At 50.4% G+C, this 11,683-nt stretch overlaps 3 protein-coding genes across 3 annotated transcripts; 1 reads left to right on the top strand and 2 right to left on the bottom strand.

The window, feature by feature from the left end:
- Positions 1-2,959: 2,959 nt before the first annotated feature.
- TGAM01_v207719 (hypothetical protein) lies at positions 2,960-3,298 on the top strand (the record flags this gene model as incomplete). Its single annotated transcript, XM_024550148.1, has 1 exon — positions 2,960-3,298. One exon carries the CDS (start codon positions 2,960-2,962, stop codon positions 3,296-3,298), a length of 339 nt encoding a protein of 112 aa, XP_024405113.1.
- A 2,137-nt stretch (positions 3,299-5,435) lies between these two features.
- Positions 5,436-5,618, bottom strand: TGAM01_v207718 (hypothetical protein; the record flags this gene model as incomplete). The annotated part of the gene is made up of 2 exons (XM_024550147.1): positions 5,436-5,536; positions 5,600-5,618. 2 exons carry the CDS (start codon positions 5,616-5,618, stop codon positions 5,436-5,438), a joined length of 120 nt encoding a protein of 39 aa, XP_024405112.1.
- A 4,254-nt stretch (positions 5,619-9,872) lies between these two features.
- Positions 9,873-11,645, bottom strand: TGAM01_v207717 (dihydroxyacetone kinase; the record flags this gene model as incomplete). Its single annotated transcript, XM_018805212.1, has 1 exon — positions 9,873-11,645. The coding sequence occupies one exon, from the start codon at positions 11,643-11,645 to the stop codon at positions 9,873-9,875; it is 1,773 nt and encodes a 590-aa protein (XP_018661662.1).
- Positions 11,646-11,683: the final 38 nt, after the last annotated feature.

Here is an 11,683-nt window from a genome sequence, read left to right as displayed (position 1 = left end):
AAGCTCAACTTCATAATGGAGGGTAGGAGTACGTTCTGCGGCAGCTGAGCGAAGCATGTCCTTGCAAAGTATATAGATGGTAAACAATCCGGGAATAAATGCGTGAAAGTCGCGATTTGAGATCTTAACCCATCCAAAGCAATGCTAGCGGACTCTAATCTGACGCTGTGAGAGGTGTGTTGAGCCTAGTCAGATTTGACTACTGGTGCTGCAACCATGGTGGAGGGGTGACAGGCGGTTCGCATCCGAACGTGAATATCTTGCAGGGGTCAGATAAGGTTCGGTCCTGCGCGACAGCGAGGCTTCGCTTTCCTGTGGAGGGTCGGTGGACATGATATCGCGGGTCTCACGAAGGCCGCATGCCGCATCGTATCGAATAGCAAAAGGCGAAGGAGAGCTGGCTAGGCACGCCGAATGAGCACAGATGCGCCACTTCGGCTCTTGAAAATGGGCTGGCAGGTGGCATATGCAGGCAGACCCAAGTCATTCGACCGCCTGCCCAGTGGTCACTCCTAATGGTCAGTCTTGAGATGAGATTGCGGATCTCAATGACAGAAGTGCGAATAGACAGATGGCCAGCCCCCGTCCCCCATTCCTGGAATACTACCATCATCGCCCAGAGAAATTAGCATCCATCCATCACAGCCAGCAGCTCTCTCCCAGACGTCAAAGGGCGCCTAGGAGCCATACAAGTGGCCAGGGCTCAGGGCGTGGACATGCTGAAGAACTAGCACCTAGGGAGGGCGTAAATGCATTAAACGAGATCGACACAAGGGGATACGGGGACTCGGGCACCTCGAATTGCAGGGGTGCTGCTTAGCCCCGTGGCACGCAGCCTGCTTGCCTGAAGCGACGCCGTATCGTCCCAAGCGCGCTTCTGAGGAGGACAGGACATGTACTGTACGAGACTGGGAAACAAGAGGCGGCGACTGCAGTTGATGAGAGGACGAGACTCGTCGCAGGGTTTTTCCGTTTCGGAAGATCATAGGCGAGCGCAGCCCTATCTCAGGGTAGCAGGTACCTCGTGTGACCGCAGAAGCTTGAGGTTAGTGTTGCTAGGCACAGGCAGGCTAGTGCGCAGGGAGGTACCACGTTTAGTACCCTCTACCTGTAGAGCCGAGCCACTACGGTGTTACGATCGGCTTCTTGCTCCTTGATGCCAATCAAAAGAAATCATGCACTTCATAGTTGTAAGTCTTGTTGAGCGGAAAGGATAAGCATTAGATGCCATTAGTAGCCCAATCACTGACTGTCCGATATTCAGTTCATCGCCGCTCAAGGGCCTCTAGCTCTACAGGGGTTTAGTCAACATGCATCCATCTGTCTGTTGTTGGCCATGTCTTCAATTTGAACAGACGACCCGGTGCCTTACCCTTGCTACAAGTAATCAAGTAGTTTCTACCGGTAGATAGTCCTAGTATATGGGGCAACGGTATAGTACCAGCTACCTTGTCAGCAACAAGACCAGTGAAGATGTCTTGCCAAGTCCCCCCAGGCATGCCCAACTGTCCGTGACTCCGTATATCGCTGCAACGAGAACGACCAAATACACACCTTGAGAGCTGTATATATACTGGCGCTACTAGTAGGTTTCAAGCTTTGCACGGGTCCCTTAGCTTGTCCCGTACTCAAGTACACCAGTGTAGCAGCGTCCAACTGGCACTCGACTTGTCCTGTCTGAGACATCAAAGTGGCGGCTTCGCATCCGCACATCAACCATCCTGGACACCTACCGCATTCCGAGGGCGTTACAACAACACCCCTCTTCCCAGGCAGACGGCTTATGACCGCGACGATGAAGCAGATACCCGAAAAGGGGGGTAGGGCCTCGGCCTCTGGCGCCAATCCTCAGCGCCTGGTTCTCAACTATGCCTCAATCTAGTAAAAGAGACGTCGTCTGACACCCTCTGCCACCTTCTCATGCTTTTGTGTATCCCATTAGCTGCTACCCCTCTCCATCCTATCCTCCGACTACGTGGCCGGACTCTCTCACTCATGTGGCACCTGGATGCTCCCGAATCCTATCCACACGCGGCTTCTCCACCCCTCCCGAGAAATCTCCCGCACCGCACGTTGGTCCGCCAGAGTAGACGGATTCTTATTACTAACACTAACAAAAGTATAACTGCTGCTGGAATCAGCATTCCACAAGGGTTATTTGTCTAACCCTCCACGAGGCAGTGTGAGTTGACACCAGTTCTCTCGTGATAATGACACAAACTCCAGGCGTGCGGGCGGCCTCAGCTGGAAACTGCTCACCCTGAAGAGTTATGAACGCTTGTTTGAAGCCGTAGCACATATATGTAAGGTGTAGCTAAAATGTACATCTATTACCAACCCTGGAGCATCCTTTTTTGTACCGAAAATTGGCCCTGCCTGACATCGAGCTTGACATTCTCGAGAATCTCCACTTATAAGCTTGCTACGACTTAGTTCTTAGTTGACTTTTTATATGAGTTCCATGAAAAAGAATAAACAATGTCTTTTTGTGAGCTCATTCTCAAATATGCAAATTTGGCTAACGCTAGTTGCGTGACTAGATGGCGGTTTGCCTTGCCAAACATGCATGGAGCGGCCATTTACACCGTTCTCGCTTCCCTTTTTAAGAAGGCAGCGTAGACTTACGATCCAGTATTAATTACTCATTCATGATAATGAAATGTTATCATTCGCGTCATAGCATTATTTTAATTTTTGTTTCCATCATTCACGAGTACATGTAGCTCCGCGACTTATCCCTATAGGCGATATACAATTCATCTCCTCGCCTGTCTCGCGTTTTTTTCCCCCGCTCTCTCTTTTATTCATATTTTTCTTCCAGAGGGGAATAATACCAACAATGAGTGAATCAAGGAAAGCTAAACAAAAAAAACAATTCGTAGAATATTCTGGCCGCCAGTGGTGCACAAGATACAAGGCCCAAGATCTTTGTATTACCACTTCTCGATGGCTCTCACACATGGCCACTGAAACAGTTACTATTCATATCACAGCAGCAACCCGGAATTCTCGAGGCGAAAACACAGATGAGGAAATCGACATGGATGAGCCTCTTTGGCTTCTACAGATCATGCACACTGGAGTCGCACGCACATCTCTGTACGCAGATCTCGCGCTTTCCCTAGCGTTCACTTGTCTCATCAATACGCTTGTCGGCGCGCTGGCCGTCCTGCCGTGGCACCGGGTCGTAGCTCCTCAGCACTGCTCCCAATGGGATGGATTGGCTGATGTTGTACCGCTGGGCTGGGTCGGACAGTGCCTGTGTCGTTTGGCTGATGAGACGATCGCCAGGAGCTGAAAACCATAACGATGGTGTATTACCGAGTCGCGAGAGGAGGGCAAATCCGCACCGGCGCACGGAGCAGACTGTCACACCCAACAGAGTCGCCTGGATCCTGCTCCACCAGCGCTATATCGGTGTCGTCATGGTCCGAGGGCGTTTAGCTTGCCCATTATGGTCATATTTTGCTAGAAGAAAAGGTCTCTTCGCTTGATTTGTTCTTAGCAGCTAAATCTACTTGTACGTTCACTGCAATATGCAGGTGGAACTGGAGGTTGCGGCCTCCGAAGTTAGGGGTGCCGTAATGCCATTGTCCGTCTAGGTATAGGTCGAATCTAGATTGGCTGTAGCCGGAAGAGATCCTTGCCGCGCCAGTTCTGCTTTCGAGAGCCACCCTTGCATCGCTGGAGTCTTGTTCGCTGACTGGGTGGCTAGCCTAGTCCCGCTAGAAGTAGTGGCAGCAGTAGCAGATGAGAGTTTCAGGGGCCGAAGCTTTGCTGCCCAAGCTGAAGTTGACGGAAGCTGAAAGCTTCGAGAGGAGCGTCAACAGCAGCTATTGATGACGGCATGAACCTTGTCGGTCATACCTGACTCGATCCGCTTGCTCTAGCTGAAGATGAGATGAGCCCCCAAATAGCGGGATTACGGAGCACTCGACGTATTACTCCACTCTCTCTTAATGACAAATTCTCGATGCAACTTTCAGCTAGCCCTGTTTTTGTCGTTTACTTCTGCATGGTGTAACCAACAAAAAGACGGCAGAAATGATGAAAACTTTTGTCGTCTTTTTGAGCCCTTGGGATCTGTTCAAAGCTTCAGGTCTTTATTCGCGACATGACTACATGTACGCGTTGGCATTGGGTCCCTCATTGGGACTTCGTTGGGAGGCGTAGTTGTACATGGTATCAGAAATCCTCCGTATTTGAAACCACAGACGAGACGACAGGCTAGCTGAGTCAAACTGTCGCAACCCAACCGAGCAACCGGGAATATGGTCTTTGAGTAGGAGGGTACGTGTATACCAGTATCTCTTACTGGATGCAACCAACAAGCTCTTAATACCAGGAGTAGTGAGGCAGCTGGGGTAGTAACACACCTGTGCGAGTAACAGTGACGGTAATGCAGCATGAGCTCGTCTTAATCACCAGCTGGGGGTGGGGACCATGATATTGACTGGCTCCCTAGCCGGTGACCCGCTCGGCGACCAGACGCAGGTAGATGGAGCACACATGCTGGCTAGATATGCCTGCGAAGTGATGCTCTACCACGTGCCGGCGCAAAACGATGCGCTTAGATCAAGGCTAGTCGCGATCCTGGAAACAGCACGATGGAGACCTTGCTCTCCCCGTCATCTGTACTGACTGAGAGCATCGAAATACACATCCACCTATGAATCACTGCCCATGAATGATGGCTACCTGGACCAGTGTCGTACTCCATGCGGGCGTAGTTGCTGCGACCTCACGTTTGCCCAACCGCGCGCTGCATCATCTCCTGCATCGTGGATGGTCTCGATCCTGCAGCATCGCTCCCGGAGCCAAACAATTTGAATCTCGGATTGTAGATTGTTTCACATTGCATATCCCCTCTTTTACTCACACTCATGGTGAGCCTTAGTTAGAAAGACATACACATATGCTCTGTATGTGGCATACTACTACAAAGCCTGGGTGTGCGTTGTGGCTGGAGCCGGCGTGACGCCAACCCTGCAGTGGAGGATTTATTGGGCAAAGTACTACCTGCTAGTTGGCTTGAATCAATTGGGCGGCATCGGTACGTGTATATACCAAATCCCGCGAGCAGAGTAGCTTATACCATGGTATAAATATTGTTGCATACGGCTGGAGCATATTGTTGTCCAGCGGCAAACCCAAGGTTGGTATGAGGCCAGTCCAGATAGTAATAACGAAAATATATTTTGGTAATCTTTTAAACCCCGACTTAGACGTAATATTCGCCCCCATTCTCATATCTTTGCCGTGAAGAGTCCGCAGGCTGGCGAAATGGATGGTGCACACCACTCTCATCAGTTTTTCCTCACGCTTCGAAGATGAGGTGCGAAACTTTGTTACTATGTGCTATTTGGACCTTGAAAAAAGGCGGAGATAAATGATTCTAGTTCCAACGGTATTCCTATTGGCGAAGGCTCTGCTTGCTAACGTAGCTGCGTAGCTAGCCTGGCCTTCTGAGTCCTATATGACGAATTCGCGCACAACCATACGCTCGGGAGAGCCTTGGCCGGCATCTTGATGGAGCCTATCATGTACGCGAAATAGTGTTAGTATGACCGGGCCGCATGGGATTGCAGAGCTTACTGACTCTGTCGATCAGCATGCATGTGAAAGAGACTCCATCTACTGTATGTTAGAGAATCGCTTACCATCACTGAGCAATAGACAAATCCCCAAGTTTATGGTACATATATATAATTAATTAACTCTACGCGATAGCGGGGTATACAATACAAGATTACATACAATATCTCCCCTTGATCATACGCAAAGAGCAGAGATCATCTCATTACTCAAAGCGCTCGTCTGAGGCGCTCCACATCCCAGTTAAAAGAATGGTGGACATGTATAGGGTATGAGTAAAAACAGCATCAATATAGTGGTGCTGTCTACATGTATGTGGACAGGATAGCTGATGCCTGGCGATATGCGGAAAGGCTGCTGTCAACGAACATAGTATTGGCATCATCTTATGGTTGTTACTACTACTCCTCGTAATACCACTTTGGGAAGAGTGACTCGAGGCTCGAATAGAGGAATTGGAGATATCATTGCCAAATCGAGCTGAAAATAATTGTGATATAATGAAAGAGCAATCCGCTGGAAAACAATAATACATAGCACGGCCCACGCAAGAGCTTGCATGGGTTAAGACGGTGTGCCAATCGGTCATGGGAGGTTCGTCGAATCATTGACTTTAGAGTGCGCCTGTCATATATCACATTCAGAAAGGAGAAGAGGTGATGCACTTAAGAGACTGAGAGCAGTACGCGTGGCTTTGACATGTAATTGGCCTGGACGGGTAGAGTCAGTCTCCCTAGAGAGTCAGATGAAAGGATGATCAGCCGGTAAGTATGGCCAAGTATATTTCTTGAATCTACAGCAATGTCTACCACGAATATCGGATTAGCTCTGCGATTGCTAGCAGCATCTAGGCCTATACTGTTACCATTGTTGAGTATAGTGCAATTTGGTGGTGCTTAGCTCTCGTACCGCATTTTAGCACTTCCTTGAATGGTAATGGTACTACTAGCATCATCTTCTCGCTACCCTCTCTGCCGAGCTTCGGGCTCCATTCCGATGGCAAATGATTGGACACCGTCGTAGGGGGCCGGGGAGACGAGACTAGTTAGTCCAAATATCTCACTTCTCGCCAGGTGTCTCCCTTGTTAACTAAGTAAACTAGATAATGGTATAAGCATATATGCTAACCGGGTGTATGAAAAGAAATAGAAACGGCATGGAGTTATCGACGTGCTATTGGTACGTATAGTTACAGGATCTATTCCTGAGCGGCCAAGCATCTAAGCCGCGGCCAAGCACATGTGTAATGCGCATGTCGCCCCCGTCGGCGGTAAAAAGAGAAGGGGGCCAAACCATCGGCCGCAAGTCATCGGCCATAAGGAAGATACGCTTTGGCAGGTTGGGTCCAGAGGCATTGGCTACATGTAATTTACTTGTGCGGATCTGGAGAAGTTAACGCCGATTAAGGGTTCTCTTTCAGGCTTCCTTCCATGCTAGATCTTGGCACTGTCGGCTTTCCGCAGTATGGGCATCGTGGAGCATGGAGAGGGGATGTGGAGTAGCATTAGGTTGTGTAGAGGACGTAATGGGAAGTGGTATTACTGCCCTAGACTAGGTAATTCGCAAGGAGTACCTCCTACTGCTCGAACGCCGTACATGCCGGTATAACGTCGATGTGCAGTAGCAGCCGGCTGGGGGCTTTCCGGTGAGGCGTGGAGCGCGTGCGATCTTTTCATCCTGATCTTGGAAGATGTATGGAGCCCCGTGAGATCCCTGCCGCGCTACTTTGCTGCGGATGACGGCAAGGGATCCCTCATCGCTGCTAGCGCAGGTTGCTGTTCGATGTGATTGGGACCAGGCCATTGGTAACTCGAATATGATCACTTCCGCAATCTTTGGTGACTCGCGGGTCACCTTGCAGTTGGGGCGTGTGATTTGGAGATCAGAGCCGGGGGGTGTGATCGATTATTGGCACGGGGCACGCTGCGTAATCAAACCTCCATCACTATTTGTACTATCTCAGGTATTATACGTGTTTGTCTACCTCTGAGCCTGTGGGTACTTCTGTTTCTATCCAAAGGGAGAAAGGAGCAAGGGAGGCAAAAGGACATACTCAAGGGCTAAAGGTAAAATAAAAAAACGGCGGCTGAGGCCGCGTCCGAGTGAGACACGGGACTGTCAAACAGGCACGGCGCACAACCGGGCACTGACGGCGCAGAACTGTCTCAGTATGGCAGCATTTCCTTGGTTCGTAGTTCAGACGGCGCCTAGAGGTAAAGCCGTTAGGGGAAAGCGTAACGTGGGTAGTGAGACTGGCGGACCCAAACTCGACTCGAGGACATCCTAATCTGGCATCCCATCAGCCAACTCTGGCTGAATCCAGCCAGCCACCAGGCGGCCCGAGGCAGACTGTGGGCACTTTTGCTGCAGCCCTTTGACTCTTGGCTCCTCCCAGCCAAATCTCTTTTGATCTCCTACGGCGCATAGTGCAGCTGTGCCGCGGCTTGAAGAGGATCTAGCGGTGAATGAGAGACACAGCGAGCGGCATACCTGCGTCTACAAGTACATGCATCTCGGAGACAAGGCGGTGCGGAGCCGTTCGGGAGATACGGTACGGAAGATTGTTGACAGCAGGCAGCAATCTTGCACACATGATGGAATGCTTGACATGCGTATCTCCTTGTACTATACGTGCGAGCTCAGGTACTTCAACAGTGGGCTGGCTCGCGGCGATAGTATTACTACTGCTCCTACCTGTAACAACATGAAGGAACCCTTAGAGCAAGTTACTCATAATACTGCATATACCTGGTATGGATGGATCCAGTTCACGTACAAGCCTCGGCCGCAGCCAGAGGGGGGCAGCTTTGCCCCGGCTGAGATGAAATTAACGACTGCAGCTTAATGACTGCCAGCATTAGCCTATGGAGCTCTCATGTCCATCCTTTTAGGGCAGTCATTTTCATCTTTGTTGCCCTGATGCTCTTGCGCCATAAGGATTCTAGGATAAGCGAAAAAGAGCGGCTCGCGTCTTGCGCTACCGGTATTCCTCCGCGATGAGCATCGGCGATACGAAAACGCCACACCTAGCTTAGATCTTTCTCATTGACGCGTCCGAGAAAAAAAAGGAAAGAAACCCCCCCAGAGATAAACGATGGAGCAGCGCAGTGTCGTATCCGATTTTGGACAGGCAAGGATCCTTGAGGTGATCCCCCTAGATTTCGCAATTGCAAAAGAAATTTTTCAGTCTGGGTGACGTCTCTCTTCCCTGTAGAGCTGATTGCGTCCCCAGAGCAGCATCTCCCATCCGCAAGCAAGGAATCCCCCTGTACCGCGATCCAGGGTCCTACGCGGGATGCACACAAGCCCCAGCCGCGCCCGGGTAAAGTCCGATCTGAGAGAGCCACGGGCTCGTGTGTAGGTGTTTCGTGCTGTGGAGAGAGGCTCAGAGTCCAGGAAGGGGCCTATGGAGGACAGTTAGAAGAGCCGCCCTGAGCTACGCCACGTCAGGTGGAAGCAGGGCGAGGGATGTAGGGGGCGGCAGTGAGTTCGCGGATGCGGGCGTTTGTTGATGGGCGGTGTTGGCGGATAGAGATGATGCTACGAGCGCCAAGAGGCCAACGAATACGATGAGGCGCCTGGCTTTATCACCGTTTGCGGGTGATGATCAGGACGCAGGCTGAGCTGCAGCTGAGGCACGGCCGCAAGGTCCTGTGATACTGGTTGTGATATTTGTTGTTCTACGAGTACGTGGCATGGCGTGGGTATTCCATGGCTGCATATCGCTCGGAAGAGCCAAGATATTAAAATTGCCAGCTACGTGTACGCGATTCTTCAAAGTTGAAAGTGTCTTCGAAGCGGTGAAGGTTCGGGGCCCAATGTGAGTTGGCTGTAGTAAATGGCCCTTGAATGTTATTCGTTCTGATTGGTAGTCAAGCTGTTCAACAAGTATACGAGAATGGCAAATAATCTATTGGGGCTAGTGGAGAGGAGTAAAGGCAATATAGCAGCAAAAAAATGAATCTAAGAAGAGAGAAGGCAATAACTATGGCTTGGTATTTGTGTAGATGGGTGTGCAATGAACTACTGCTATCTCGAATTCCAAATTGTTGTTACAAGAAAGGTCAACAATGCTAAAGCTGTTTGCGACTTATATGAAAGCAATTGATACCATCACTTCGGCCGAGTGTGATGGTAAAGGATAGTACAATGTCAACAGTGGCGTGCCAATGCTGAGCAGGATGTTTCTCACGGCGGCTTTTTATATCTCTGTGTATTCGAATCAATTAATATATACATCTCGCTAAGTATTTGACGGCTTTCTTCCAACGTTCCATCTATGTTGCTCCAACCAATCCACCTTGCAATCCTCGAATGGCTACCATAGCTCCCCAAGCACCCGGATCAGGTGGCAGCTCATGGTTCTCACTCGAAACCCCAACATATGTTGCTCTGCCTAGCCTAGGCTTCATCGTCTTTGTTGCATCCGCTCCATCCTCCGCGGCCTTGACGCCGTTATTGAAGTCTGACTTGGCCATTGCAGCGGCAAAGGGGATGAGGGTATCCATGACGGTACGATCTCCTACCTGGGCAGGAGTGTAGCGCCTAAGATTTTCCAAGGCAATTGCAAGGGCAGTACCCCAAAGGAGGATTGGGTTCTGAGCCAATTCAATGTTTCTTTCAACGGCGGCTCGCAAGGAGATGAAGAAGATGCCCAGGATGCCGCCCAAAGTACCACCCATCTTGCTCTCCACAATATCTTCGAGTTCCAGAAGAACTTGAACGACTGACCCTGACTTGGCTAGCCCAGAGTCAAGCGCCGTTAGCAAAGATGTGGCACCGGTCTTGAGAGTCTCTCCACAGTCGCCGTCACCCATGACCGTATCCCATTTAGTAAGGTCAGGCTCAGCTCTGATTAGTGCTTCACATGCGTTTCGTAGCATGTTCTCTAAGAGGATTGGGTTAACTGCCAAGTCCCTTCGTTCGTCAACAGACTTGATTTCTTCCTTAGGTGGCGCAACAAGCTGTTGTTGCCTTGTACGTCGTTGGGCTTGGGATCCAGCCATGGACTCCCAAAACGTTGTGGTCCTAACGTCAAAGAAGGACTTGATATCCTCCACTGAGTAACTGCAGTTCTTTGCTGCTACCGTGGCGTTGATCACAGACACCGAGAAAGCAGGGGCGTTAAGGGATGTTTCCAGAAAACCGGCGCATATCCGTACTGGCTCAATACTCCAGTTGCTTTGAAGCTGCTCCAGGAGTTCGTCTACCAGAGCGCCCATCTCTAAATGCGACATGCCGCCGAAGTTGCTGACGAGTAACATGATTTCATCACCGGGAGCAAACTTCACATAGCCCCGTAGAGGATCCTTCTCATCCAGACAGTGTTGTAATATCTGCTCAACAAGCTCGGACGCAGACGGTGCAGGAGACAGCTTCTTGTAACCAGGCTCGTTGTGAGGACCGGTGCCCAGCTCAAGCTCATTCTCATGTAGCATGCCATGTTCAGTGCGACCGGGAACATGACAGTGATCAAGAGTAGCTGCAATGGATACAATCTGTTCTGAGAAGGCAACGCCGAGATTGTATACTTCATCAAGTGAGCCTCCAGCACCAGCAGCGCCGCCCATAACCTTGAGGACGCCGATCTGGCCGGCCAAACCTCTGCGACCAACCATGCTTCCGTTCTTGCCTACGGATACATCGTCGCCGCAGATGATTGTCCGACAATTGTGGCCTTTGGCATTAGCCTTTTCGTTGGCCAGGCCAAAGTGTAGACAGTCGCCTGTGTAATTCGTGATGACCAGGATAGTGCCTTTGTCGCTGGGGACTGTGTCCACCGCGGCAAGGATTTGCTTTGTGCTGGGGCTAGCAAAGATATCTCCCTGAACAGAAGCAGTAAGCATGTTCTTGCCTACATAGCCTGTCCATGCTGGTTCATGTCCGGAGCCGCCTCCACTGATGAGAGCAACTTTTGATCTGTCGTATGTTGTGTCATATACCACTCTGTTGGCTTCATCGAGACTAAGAGAAGGGTTGTAGGTAATGATGCCTCTTAAAGCCTTGTTGACAAGGCCGTCAGACGAGTTAAAAAGATGTCTGTTAGACATTATGTCGGTATGTGAAAAATATCGAGCAGTGTTATGAA

Source organism: Trichoderma gamsii, assembly GCF_001481775.2.
Source record: "Trichoderma gamsii strain T6085 chromosome Unknown Scaffold_29.2, whole genome shotgun sequence".
NCBI lineage: Eukaryota > Fungi > Ascomycota > Sordariomycetes > Hypocreales > Hypocreaceae > Trichoderma > Trichoderma gamsii.
Note: the sequence above shows the minus strand (reverse complement) of the source record. Positions and strands in the feature narration are given on the sequence as shown.